The 12,883-nt window shown below is 45.2% G+C and overlaps 1 protein-coding gene and 1 long non-coding RNA gene across 2 annotated transcripts in view; one reads left to right on the top strand and one right to left on the bottom strand.

Moving 5' to 3' along the window:
• The window catches only part of LOC136793705 (uncharacterized), a 194,971-nt gene that overhangs the window by 59,141 nt on the left and 122,947 nt on the right, over positions 1-12,883 (bottom strand). The window lies entirely within an intron of this gene.
• CXCR4 (C-X-C motif chemokine receptor 4) lies at positions 2,274-6,019 on the top strand. Its single transcript, XM_059052047.2, has 2 exons — positions 2,274-2,414; positions 4,439-6,019. The coding sequence occupies exons 1-2, from the start codon at positions 2,400-2,402 to the stop codon at positions 5,483-5,485; spliced, it is 1,062 nt and encodes a 353-aa protein (XP_058908030.1). The 5' UTR covers positions 2,274-2,399; the 3' UTR covers positions 5,486-6,019.

Below are 12,883 nucleotides of genomic sequence, written 5' to 3'. Positions count from 1 at the left end.
CAAAGGATGTCCCAACCCACATTCCCACCAGCCACAGGCGAGAGACAGATGGTCTTATCAAATCCTGAGACCCAATATTATCTTTGGAAAGAAAATTTTTTGCCTAATTTGATAGTCACGAAATAGCATTTCATTGTTCTCTTAACTATCTTCTTCCTTCTAGCAATATACCTAAAAGGATCTAAAGGAGAGCTCAGATAAAGGAAAGGAGCTTTCTTTTGTCTTCAAACAATCAACAAATATTTATTGTGCAAATCATTTTACTCTGGATTTACCTTCTCTCCCCTTTTTGGGTGGGTGTGGGAGATTCCACTTTTCAGGTTTCAGCCATTGTGAAGATAAGAGTTTTGAGGTACAATGCTGCTGACATTCTGGGTCAAAACATACCGATTCTGCCACTACTAAGCTTCAAGAAAAGCAAGCCATGGAACCTGTCTGAAATTCCAGCCCTTCAGCTGATAGGATGGCCTGTCCTACCTGGTTTATGGAAATGTGAAGATCCTGACATTTTATTAATGATTTATTAAAATTTAAAGTGCTTTTAAGACTTAAAAAATTAATTCTACGTAACATAATATTATGTCCGATTTTATCCCGTCATTATTGTGTCCTAAATTGACAGTTTCTGAGAGTCCCACCTCCTAACTCCAATATCAGCTTTCAGTAGATGAGGACCTTCACCGACAAATATTAGGGGAGGGGTCCAGACAAAAGAGGAAAAACTTATGCTCTGTAGAGATACGGTTCCCAACCTACCCACTGTCTCTGGAACACCTCCAGATTGAAAGGTTTCATCTGTAAGAAAAAGCGGGTGGTGCTTAAGGTCCAGTCTGGGCAAGCCCTCTTCTCGAGAGGGTCCCAGGGTGGAAGGCGTCTGGGGTCCGCGTCGCAGCGCAACCACCTCTCCCGGCGGCTGACGCTCACACCTCGGTCCCCTCTGTCACTCCTGCCGTCACCCCCGCCTGCGGTCGGTCGCACTATTTCTCGGCCCCGTCCTTCACTGGGTCCCCGGCCCCACCCAGGCTCTGGGCAGGTAGGAAGTGGCGCGAGACTGGAAAGCACTGTCTGGGCGCCCACTGCAAACCCCAGCCGTCTGGGGTTAAGCGTCCAGACTCCACCCCAACTCCACCCCGCCCTGCTCTCCAACCTAATTTCTTACCGCTGGCAACGCTTGTCCTCCGTATTGGGTCGGACTGCAGATGCGGGGCCGGTAGATGTGGATTCGGCTTGGAATCTCCTGCCAACCCTGGCATTTCATCTCTGCAGGGCTGCTTCCTGTTTCCTCCGCCTGGGGGCTTTGCCAGGTTCACCGCTGTATCCCCAGCACCTGGAACAGTGCGTGGCATGCAGTCAGCCCTCACTAAATATCTGTTGACTAAATGCATCTCTGTAATGGTAACACCCACAGGGTGTTGTGGGAATGAATGATTCTGTCCAAGTACCTTGTGATATGTTACAAAAGTACTATTCGCTAAGTTTTTCTAATAACAAAGCATAAATATGTATATATATATATATATATATATGCTTTGTTATAAGAGAACAAAGCATATATATTATATATATATATATATATTTTTTTTTTTTTAAAGTACTATTCACGAATTGGTTACCCGGGAATACATACCTACTTCTCTATCACAGCCTCCCTCCAGAATTATGCCAAATCATCCTACCTTCTTCTGAAAGTGTTTCCTGACTCTAGTACTATTACTGTGGATGTGCATGCCTAGTTATACACAGTTGTGCTCTGAAGAAAGAATTTTTACTTATTTCATTTCCTGAATGGATTGCGTGTGCTGAAAGAGCAGGGAATGGAGTCAGATGTTGGACCCGCTGCCAGCATTGCCGCCTATTGGTCGGGTTACTCTGGCAAGTCATTTCCCCTCTCTGGGCCTCAGTGTCTCCATCTGTAGCCTTCCCGGGTCTGGGATGCCACCCATGTGAGCAAGGATAGACGTGCCACACAGGGACGCGTCAGTCGCCCGCGCTTTCAACCTCCCTCCAGGCGCATCCCGCTTTCCCAAGTTGCGGCACGCCTCCGGGACGCCCTCCACAGCTCTAGACTCACGAGGTGACCTCGAGCTAGAGCTAAAGTGAGACGCTCAGGGGCTTCCCTGGCTTGGCCTGCGGGGTCCGCCTGAGTGCTTACCCCCTCTCCCCTCCCTCGCGGCCTCCACCCGCTCATCTGCCTCTCTCTCCCCCGCCACCCCGCCTTTCTCCCGGCCCCGCCCTCTCGCCCACCCGCACGGCGCATGCGCCGCCCGCGGAGCGTGTTTTTATAAAAGTCCAGCTTCGACTGGAAACTTCAGTTTGTTGGCTGTGGTAGCAGGTATCAAAGTGTCTCCTAGGACTTGAGTACTCCGGTACCCCCTGCGGCTGGAGAGCAAGCGATTACCATGGACGGGTTCCATGTAAGTCGTTTCAACCTGCTTTTTCTTAAACGTATTACAAACACATGAATTTACAGCGCAACCCCTCTCCGACCGGGCCGAAACGACCAGAATATTGGAGGTGCCCGTGCCCCGGAGAAGGGGCATAGAAAGGAGTTTTCATGCGCTTGGCTACGGTCCGAGTGGGGGGGGGGGGCGGTGGACTGAAATCTTTTTGTAAGTAGAGGAGAGAAGATGGGAACGAGTTCTGCGGCGCGCGCCGGGTTTGCACGCTGTTTGCAAACAGAACATTCTGTGCACAAGTGCACAGAAGATGTGCGCGCTGCCAGAGACCGTGGGTCTCTTCCTCGGGGGAGCGGGGGTTTCTTTTGGAGCGAATTACATGATCTGAATTTGGAGGTGGAGGGCGGCGCGCCGGGGCTGAGTTCCCAGAGGGAGACTGCGCCCCTGCTTAACTTCAGGGGCAGAGGCGCCTGGGGACCACTCTTGGCGTTGGGCGCGTGTTCGCTAAACTCTGCTGCCCGCGGAGCTGTGCCAGCGCCCGGGCACTGTGAGCAGAGGGCGGACCCACCGTGCCGCTTGGCTGAGGTGTCTGCGCGTTGGCCGCAGCAGGGAGGTGGCCGGGAGCAGCCCGCGCCACTGAGGATTGAGGGAGAGACATCGCGGGCGTCGCCAGCGCCGCGAGTGGGCCCCGGGGTTCTGGAGTTGGGGGTCGTGCAGAAGTTGAAGGAGTATATAAGCGGTCACGGTGCAGCAGCACCCCGAGGTGTGCGCGGCGGGGACTAAGGGTGAAGGGCTGGGAGGGCACCTGGGCTGCCGGTAGTTGCGGCGCAGACACGCAGGTGCAAGTGGGGAGACAGTTGGGCTCTCACCGAGCCCGGTTGCGCCATTTAACCGTCGGTGGTTTCCTGGAGCCTTTTGAAATCCCCTCGGTAGGGAGACTTTTCGTTTCCCCCAGCGGCGCGCGATTCAAAGGCTCCCGCGGCGGAGCCGCCCAATCTCTCCCCAGCACCCTGCAGGATGCGCCTGGCGTGCGGCGGGGCCAAACCGTTGAGCCACTGCCTGCCGGCGGTGGGCGTGGTGGGCCGCGCGGAGGGCTGGAGCTGGACCACCCGGCCCCCAGCGCACCCTCCGCCTGGAGGCTTCCAGCTTGCAGACCTCCCACCCCATTAACTGGATCCGTGGCGGGATGGGAAGCGACCCGGGAGAGTGAGGAAATGAAACTCGGGGCGAGGACCACGGGTGCCGACCCCGTGACTTTCCCCTCCCATTAAAACGCTGTGCTCGCTAACGTCCCAAAGGCGCCAAGTGATAAACATGGGTTTGGCTGAGAAACCCACGCCCCTGAGCGGCGCCGGTGGGAGTGAGGGTTCCCCGCTTCTGACACCCCACCCCCGCCCCCAAGCACCAAAGCCCTTCGTTTAAGACCGCATTCCCCTTCCCCACTACGTCTTGCTTGAAGTACGGAATGGTTTGTGTTTAGACAGTCGTGGAGAAAAGTGTTTCATGCCTTAGAATAAGAGTCTTTCGGACCCCGCAGTGCTTCTTCCTCCCCACTTCCTTCTCCTGGCGAATCTTCATAGAGAAAGTTAATCCCAGCTCCTCGGAACATGAGATTCTGCCCCCAGTCCCACCATCATGCCGCCTAGGAGTGGCCTCTTTGTGTTTTGTTTTGGTTTTTTTTCCTCCCAAGGTTTTTCCTTCCCTCTAGTGGGCGGGGTAGAAGAGTTAGAAAAGATGTGACTTTGGAACCCAAAGAAATCTCATCGCTCTCTTGTTTTAAACAAAGAATTTTGTAACTGGTTCTCCTAATGAGGGATATAATGAAGCGACTGGGGGGGAAGATGGGAGGAGAGTCGTAGGAGTCTAGAATAATTCCCTTGTGCTCTTACCCCAGTACTTCAGTGGGAGCAGAATTTCCTGAAGCAGGCCGGGCTGAGTTGGTTTTTATAAATTGCTTTTTTTAAATACCGGAAACATTGTTTTGAACTTTGGGAATGCCTGCCGAACTTGAAAGTGAATGTCCATTCCGTTGCCTTTTTCAGATATTCTCTTCAGATAATTACACAGAGGATGACTTGGGCTCAGGAGACTATGACTCCATAAAGGAACCCTGCTTCCGGGAGGAAAATGCCCATTTCAACCGTATCTTTCTGCCCACTGTCTACTCCATCATCTTCTTGACTGGCATAGTGGGTAACGGATTGGTCATCCTGGTCATGGGTTACCAGAAGAAACTGAGAAGCATGACAGACAAGTACAGACTGCACCTGTCCGTGGCAGACCTCCTCTTTGTCCTCACACTTCCCTTCTGGGCAGTCGATGCCGTGGCAAACTGGTACTTTGGGAATTTCCTGTGCAAGGCAGTCCATGTCATCTACACAGTCAACCTCTACAGCAGTGTCCTCATCCTGGCCTTCATCAGTCTGGACCGGTACCTGGCTATCGTCCATGCCACCAACAGTCAGAGGCCAAGGAAGCTGTTGGCTGAAAAGGTGGTCTATGTTGGTGTCTGGATACCTGCTCTCCTGTTGACTATTCCCGATTTCATCTTTGCCAACGTCAGGGAGGCGGATGGGAGGTACATCTGCGACCGCTTCTATCCCACCGACTTGTGGTTGGTGGTGTTCCAGTTTCAGCACATCGTGGTTGGCCTTATCCTGCCAGGTATCGTCATCCTGTCCTGCTATTGCATTATCATCTCCAAGCTGTCACACTCCAAGGGCTACCAGAAGCGGAAGGCCCTCAAGACCACAGTTATCCTCATCCTGGCTTTCTTTGCCTGCTGGCTGCCCTACTACATTGGGATCAGCATCGACTCCTTCATCCTCCTGGAAATCATCCAGCAAGGGTGTGAGTTTGAGAGCACTGTGCACAAGTGGATTTCCATCACCGAGGCCCTAGCCTTTTTCCATTGTTGCCTGAATCCCATCCTCTATGCCTTCCTTGGGGCCAAATTTAAAACCTCTGCCCAGCATGCACTCACCTCTGTGAGCAGAGGGTCCAGCCTGAAGATCCTCTCCAAGGGAAAGCGGGGTGGACATTCTTCTGTTTCAACCGAGTCGGAGTCTTCAAGTTTTCACTCCAGCTAACACTGGACTTTTATACATTAAAGAACTTTTTCTGAAGTTACACATTTTTTTCAGATATAAAAGACTGACCAACACTGTACAGTTTTTATCGACTGTTGGACTTTTTTTCTTGTGTGCCTTTAGTTTTTGTGAGGTTTAATTGACTATTTATATAAATATTTTTTGTTGTTGTTTCATGTTGATGAGCGTCTAGGCAGGACCTGTGGCCAAGTTCTTAGTTGCTGTATGTCATTGTAGGACCGTAGAAAAGGGAACTGAACATTCCAGAGTGTATAGTGAAATCACTTAAGCTAGAAATTATCCTCAGCTGTTTGTAAATAAATGATCTGTCCATTCCAGTGGCACATTTTCTTTTTCCTGCTCTTAAATTGTTTGGTTACACTATGTGATTTTGCTGTAGAAGATGGCACTTTTAACCAAAGCCTGAAGTGGTATAGAAATGCTGGTTTTTCAGTTTTCAGGAGTGGGTTGATTTCAGTACCTACAATGTACAGCCTTGTATTAAGTTGTTAATAAAAGTACATGATAAACCTACTTAGTGTTACGTTCTGATTTCTACTGACATTCCTTTGGCTGGCAGAAGTCAAAAATAACAATAGATACCTGCATGGTATGTCAGATCCTGTCCTAGGTATTTTAGTTGTAATATTTTACTTAATCCTTATCACAACTCTATGATAGGCTCTGGCTCTATTATTACTAACATTTTGTAGAGCAGGAAACCAAAGTACAGAAAGTTTAAGTGACTTGGTCAAAGTATAGTAAGTAAGCACAATGAATATCTCAAACCAGGTAATGTGACTTCAGTATCTGAAGTCTTAACCACTCTTAACTCATGGAAGTTTAGAAATATCCAGCCAGTACATACTGCCATGAAAGATAATCTTCCTGAAGGATAAATGTGCATAAAGAAGAAAAGGTATGCAATCCCATGTTTTAGATTTTACTACTATCATCCCCTTGTGTACTCCAGGTCTGTGCCAGCCAGGCACTGTATGCTCTTAACATCTACGCCTCTCAATCTAGATGTCCTCACGCCCTTTTGACAGGCGAGGAGACTGAGGTTCAGAGACTTGCCATAACTTGCACTTTCAAGGGGACATACCAGGAGCTGACTCCATTCATCCTTCCAGCCCTTGCTCTTAACCATTACCCACTATTGTCCCCCAGAACACCTGGTCATAAGGCAACTGAACTGCTATTGAAAATAAAAGCCAAAAGCCAAAAGTGAATGTTTTCTTCATAAAATTAACCATGCCCAAAATACCCCTCTTGCAATATCCTCTATGCAAATCTCAACACTTAATCTATTGCAACATCTAGCACCCCAAGGGTTCAGCCAAGCAGATAAAAGTTAAATTGGTGCTTTCAGGGCTCAGAAGAAAGGTCCATTGATGGGAGCTCCCCAGTGCCCACGTTTTGCACAAGATTTTGGAGTCTTATGTAACATCACCCGTAGCTATTTACACTACCATTGTGCAAGCCCCAAGCTCTTGAGTACATTTCAGCTCTGGTCTCCATTTAAAGATAATTTCTAAACTATAGTAGCCATACCTGTCTCACTTTGTGACACACACACACAGCACTCCAGGCATGCACTCAAAGATAATAACCAGGATATAATTAAGGCACTATTTGGTCTACTTTTCATAATTGTTTCTGGCACAGAAAATCCATTTTGGAGGAAAAATTGCAATGTCTTATCTTTCTGAGGCAAATCACATTTGTTGAAGACAAATTATAGATCCTGTGAAGGCAAATAATTTAATTACTTAAAATAGAATCCAATTTGGCTGTACATTTTTGCTGCAGTCTATGGAGCTGGGATAATTCAAAGTAGTATTCCTATTCCACTTGAGAACACAATTAGATTTTACATAGGAAATTACCTTGAGGTTTCTTGGTTTTTTACCCTGGGAAGCCTAATTGGATCACCCTTCATTTAAGCATAGTTTTACATGTTCTCCCTCAAAGGCTTAGTCTTAAAGCCGTGACCATTGTAAAAGACTTCACTTGAACTTTCTCTATAAATATTTATTCTTGAGGAGACAATAGAAGAAATCCTTGGAAGGAATTCTTTTTCTTTCTCATCTTAGCTTGAAACCTTGTCACCCCAGATTCCTCGCCTCTGCCCTGGAGTCACAACAAAAGGAACTGAGCTGAAACAAAATTCCCAGTGTCACCAGTCTTAATGGATATTTCATTCTCCTTTGGAACAAAGGTGGGATATCTCTTTTTCAAAAAGAAAAAAAGCCTTGGCTCTCTCCCTGCCCTGAAAGCTCCCCCACCCCTATCATTCTCTGTCCTGACCCTGCCATTTCCAAGCGGCTCCAAAGCATTCCCTGTGTGGTGGTTTGTCTGACAATGCTGGGAAACCCAGTCTGCTGGCCAGCCCTTGCATGAAGTAGCTGATTGTTCCCTTTCCTCATCCCTTATGAATGGGGCCCTTGAAGGTCAGTAATGTAGATCCAGTTGTATAATGGAAGCTAAAATATTTAAATTGTATGCATGCTGCCAATAATGGCGTAAATATGACATCTGAGTTATTAATAACATTAAGCCTGTAAATGGGGAGGAAAGTGGAAGTTTTTATCTTGCCAAGCCTTTGTTTTCCTAAAATGCCACTTGGCAATTCAGCTCTCCCTACTGTGGGCTTTCTCAGCCTCCTTGTGTGGTTATGCCTGCATCCAAGTAATCATTCTGGGGCACTCTTTTAAGAGGATAACCTACAGGCTTTATTTTAATAATTTCAACTAAGTGTCTGTGACTTTCTCCAAGCTTACTGTCAGTGAATAAAGGCACCACAAACAGAACTGAGTTGTCATTATTCCCAGGTAATAATACTCACTTAAGAGGGTCAAGGACCGCTGGAGACACGATTCACATTACCTTAGAAAATAACCTAGGCGGCCCCAACCCTTGGAAATGTGGCACTGAGCCTGGCATTGTGGGGATTTACCCAGCACACTTTGAGGAGGTCTCCACTTGGCTGTCAAAGTGGCTTATCCGGTCAGTGCTGGAGAGATCCAAAAATTAGCCAGAGGAATGGCCTAAGAGGAATGTTGGAGCCTCAGGGACCCATAAAGTAGTGGAGACAAATCCTTTCAGAGCAGTGGTTCTCAACTGGGGGTGATTTTTGCACCCCAGGTAACATTTAGTAAGGTCAGGAAACATTTTGGGTTATCATACTGGGGTGTGGGGGGGTGGGTAGGAGGGTAGGTGAGGTGCTACTGGCATCTAGTGGGTAGGGGCCAGGGATGCTGCTAAACATCCTACAATGTACAGGACAGGCACCCACAACAATTACCCAGCCCAAAGTGTCAAGAGTGTTCAAGACTGAGAACAAGTTTTTAAGGTGACGGCCATGGGATGAAAATTATTATCAAAATAAGGATACATCCAACCAGCATAATTTCATGAAATTATCACTGGACAGGGTCCAAAGGTCTCCCTTTAGCCTCCTTTATTCTGTCTCATTTCAATGCTTTTTTACCCCCACTTAACTCACACAATTCTCTTTCACCCTGATTTCAATGTTACTTTGTCATAACGAACATATCTTTCTATTTGTTTTCTGCTTTCCTGCCATTCTAAGAAGACATCCCACAAAGCGAAATACATGGTAAAGGGTGACTGCTGATGATTCTCTAGTTCCCACCCAATATCTGTCGCTATAAAGACCACAATATTTACTCATTTAATCCTCACCACAGCCTGTGACTCAACCAGGAACGCTTCCCATCTTTCTCCTTTTATTTGAAAAATAAACAAGGAGTGATTGAGGTACCAGCCCATTGTTCCATTGTCTGCAACTGATTTGGATTAATTTAAATCAATCCCATAATTAAAATCTTCTAAAACCTTCTGAAAATCCTTCTTTCAACTGAAAATGCTAAACTGCTTGCAGGCTGAGCTGGAGGATCCACAATGTTAAGAAAGCCACAAAAAGGGAAAGAATCTTTCAAAATCAAACAAATAAAGGTGCTCAACCAAACCATACCAGGTGCTGGGTGTTTATCTGGCAGAGCTGGTCCACGATTAAGTTGATTTACATATTACAGTTCAATTAACTAGAACTCAACTCATCAACACTCTTAATCAAAAGGAATTACTTCCTCATGTTTGACTCTGTCAGAAGGAAAGTAATATTTATTGAGAGCTCACTAAATTCCAGGCTCTCTCATACATGTGATCCACGCACAAAGAGCCCATCAGTTAGATGATATTGCTATCTGCATTTTCAGGCGAGGACACAGTCAAAGAGTTAAAACTACAAATAAAGGGGTTATGCTCTTTCTGCTATGCATACTATAAGCGGGATTAAAACAGAACCACCAAGGTCTGGGGCATGTCCTCATGTTCTCAATACATTCAGTCCAAACATCTCTATCTTTTCTAGGCCGAATCCTATGCGATAACAAAAACAGTTACCGTTCACTTTGAGGGTTTCCTACATTAAATAATACATTGATTATTTAATCTCACAGCAGCCCTATATAGTAGGAAATATTGTTTTCCTGTTTTACAGATGGAGAAATTGAGGCAAAATTAACCCAATGACATATATTTAATGAGTGGTAAAGCTTTGACACCAGGCAGTCTGACACCAGAGTGTGCCTTCTTAAGCATTATAGTAACTTTATTATTTTCTATGACGTTAGCCAGGGTAATAACCATGAGGTCAAAAGGATCCTCCATGCTCTCCCGTCCTCTTTAGGGTTCAATACCGGACACTCGCCTGGTTGTACTTTTTAAAGCAACAAAGCAGACACTGACATTTGAGAAAGGTTTTCACTATTAGTCATTGAAATAAAATGGTTTTCAGTGCCTGGCACATAGCAGGACCCAATAAATACTTGCTGAATGAGCTAATGAATGAACACCCATAAATTTGTATTCCTGAGAGCACACTATGCTCTAAGCATTCTGATTAATGTTTGTGTGTGACTTGACTTCCTTCCTTTACTCTTTCAGCCATTCTTTTTTTCTTTATTGAAGTATAGTTGATTTACAATATTGTGTTAGTTTTAGGTGTACAGAAAACTGATTCAGTTATAAATATATTTTTTCAGATTCTTTTCCCTTATAGGTTATTATAAGATATTGACAGTTCTCTGTGTTATACAGTAAATCCTTGTTGCTTATCTATTTTATGTATAGTAGTTTGTATCTGTTAATCCCATATTTCTAATTTATCCCTCTCCCTCAACCCTTTCCTCTTAGGTAACCATAAGTTTGTTTTCTATGTCTGTGAGTACGTTTCTGTTTTATATAGAGAGTCACTTGTATTATTTTTTAGATTCCACATATAAGTGGTATCATATAATATTTGTCTTTCTCTGTCTGACTTACTTCACTTAGTAAGATAATCTCTAGGTCCATCCTTGTCACTGCAAATGGCAATATTTCATTCTTTTTTATCAGCCATTCTTTTATTGAACCACTTCTTGAACAAAACCCTGGGCCATGCAGGTATGAATGTTGCTCATGGTATAGTGGAAGAAGTAATCCTTTGGTGTTCTAGACATGCTGGAAAGTTAGCTAAAGGGCTCTCAGACTTTCCGACTTCCTTACATTTTAAGAAATCAAAGTTTTCACCCTCCCACCCAATTTTTCTATTATTTAATACCTGTCCCCCAAGTCTTGCTTCCACTGATCCCCCATTTAGGGGAGAGCAGACCCCTGCCCACCTCATAAGCTGGTTGAGAAGCTCCCAATCCTGGTCTTCCTATTTCACCAGCCCAAGGGGAAGCTGTCCATTCACACCATGAGGATAAAAGCAGAAATTCTGCCAAACCATAGAATATGGGAAAGAGCCTCAAAGGCAGTTTCTTGGACTTCTGTCCATAGGAGACAACTTGTTAGGCCACTGGGATTGAAGAATGAAATCATGACCATCGTTCTGGACAACATCCTACTTCCTCTGGCAAGCCTACTCAGTCTCTATCAGTCCAAAGTGAGCTTTTCCACCCTAAATTCTTAGCTCATGAAGTCTGCAGTTTGTAAGCTAGCACACATAAAAGGCTTTTGAAAAGTTAAAAGCAGCTGTTGTGTGTCATTATCATTATTCTTTTCTTTCATTTTTCAACAAATTTTGCTTCCCAACCAGTTTAATGTCTTAAGTGCAGAGACCTTTGCAGTCTAACATAGTTAATTGATAGGCTTGATTTGATTTGATTTGATGAGAAACTAATCAGATTCCATAGGTTGTGCCAATGTTGGCTAAAATTACATAAGTTAGCTCAGTTGGTTAGAACCTGTTTCTAAAGCCAGGACCAAGGGTGAGTCCCGCCAAGGCCATCTTTAAAGTGATGTAACACATGAATGTAAGCTCTATGAACGCAAAGACTATGTCTATGTTGTTCATAGCTGTATTTCCAGTGTCTAGAACAGGGATCAAAAGCTTTTTCTGTAAAGGGCTAGATAGTAAATATTTTAGGCTTGACAGGGCACGCAGTTTCTGTCACAACTACTCAACTCTGCCATTGTAGCAGGAAAGCATCCAGAGACAACACATGAATGAATAAGCATGTCTGTGTTCCAATAAAACTTTATTTTTGGATGCTGACATTTGAATTTCATATAATTTTCACATATCACAAAATATTATTCTTCTTTTAATTTTTTTCAACCATTTTATAAAAATGTAAAAACCATTCTTTGCTCCCAGGCTATGAAAAACAGGGACAGGTCAAATCTGACCTGCTGGCTGTAGTTTGCTGACCACAACTAAACAATGTTTAAAATACAAAAGAAATTCAATAAACATGAATAAATATGTGAAACTCTTAATATGAGACAGTTTACTCTTTAAGCTTCAAGGCACCAAGAACCCCAGTGAACCTGTGACCTTTAAGTATTTGCAAAAACACGACACCTACCATTTATAAGCACTTTACCAGCTACAAAATGCTTTCACAGGTAGGACCTCAGTGTGGGCCTGTGTGCTAATTTGTGCCCTATTGGTTGGTCAAATCCTGCTGCTTTACTAGGTCTATTATTTGGAGAAGAAAGGCTTAGGAGGGCTTCCCTGGTGGCACAGTGGTTAAGAACCTGCCTGCCAACGCAGGGGACACAGGTTTGAGCCCTGGTCCGGGAAGATCCCACATGCCGCGGAGCAACTAAGCCCATGGGCCACAACTACTGAAGCCCGCATGCTTAGAGGCTGTGCTCTGCAACAAGAGAGGCCACCGCAATGAGAAGCCCTCGCACGGCAACCAAGAGTGGCCCCTGCTTGTCGCAACTAGAGAAAGCCCGCGCACAACAATAAAGACCCAATGCAGCCAAAAATAAAAATAAATAAAATAAATAAATTTATTTTTTAAAAAAAGAAGAAAGGCCTGGGATAGGAGAGTTGCCTTTTTTATCCACTTTTTGTGCTCTATCACTCTCATCTTC

Source organism: Kogia breviceps, chromosome 2, assembly GCF_026419965.1.
Source record: "Kogia breviceps isolate mKogBre1 chromosome 2, mKogBre1 haplotype 1, whole genome shotgun sequence".
In the NCBI taxonomy this organism is placed as follows: Eukaryota; Metazoa; Chordata; class Mammalia; order Artiodactyla; family Physeteridae; genus Kogia; species Kogia breviceps.
Note: the sequence above shows the minus strand (reverse complement) of the source record. Positions and strands in the feature narration are given on the sequence as shown.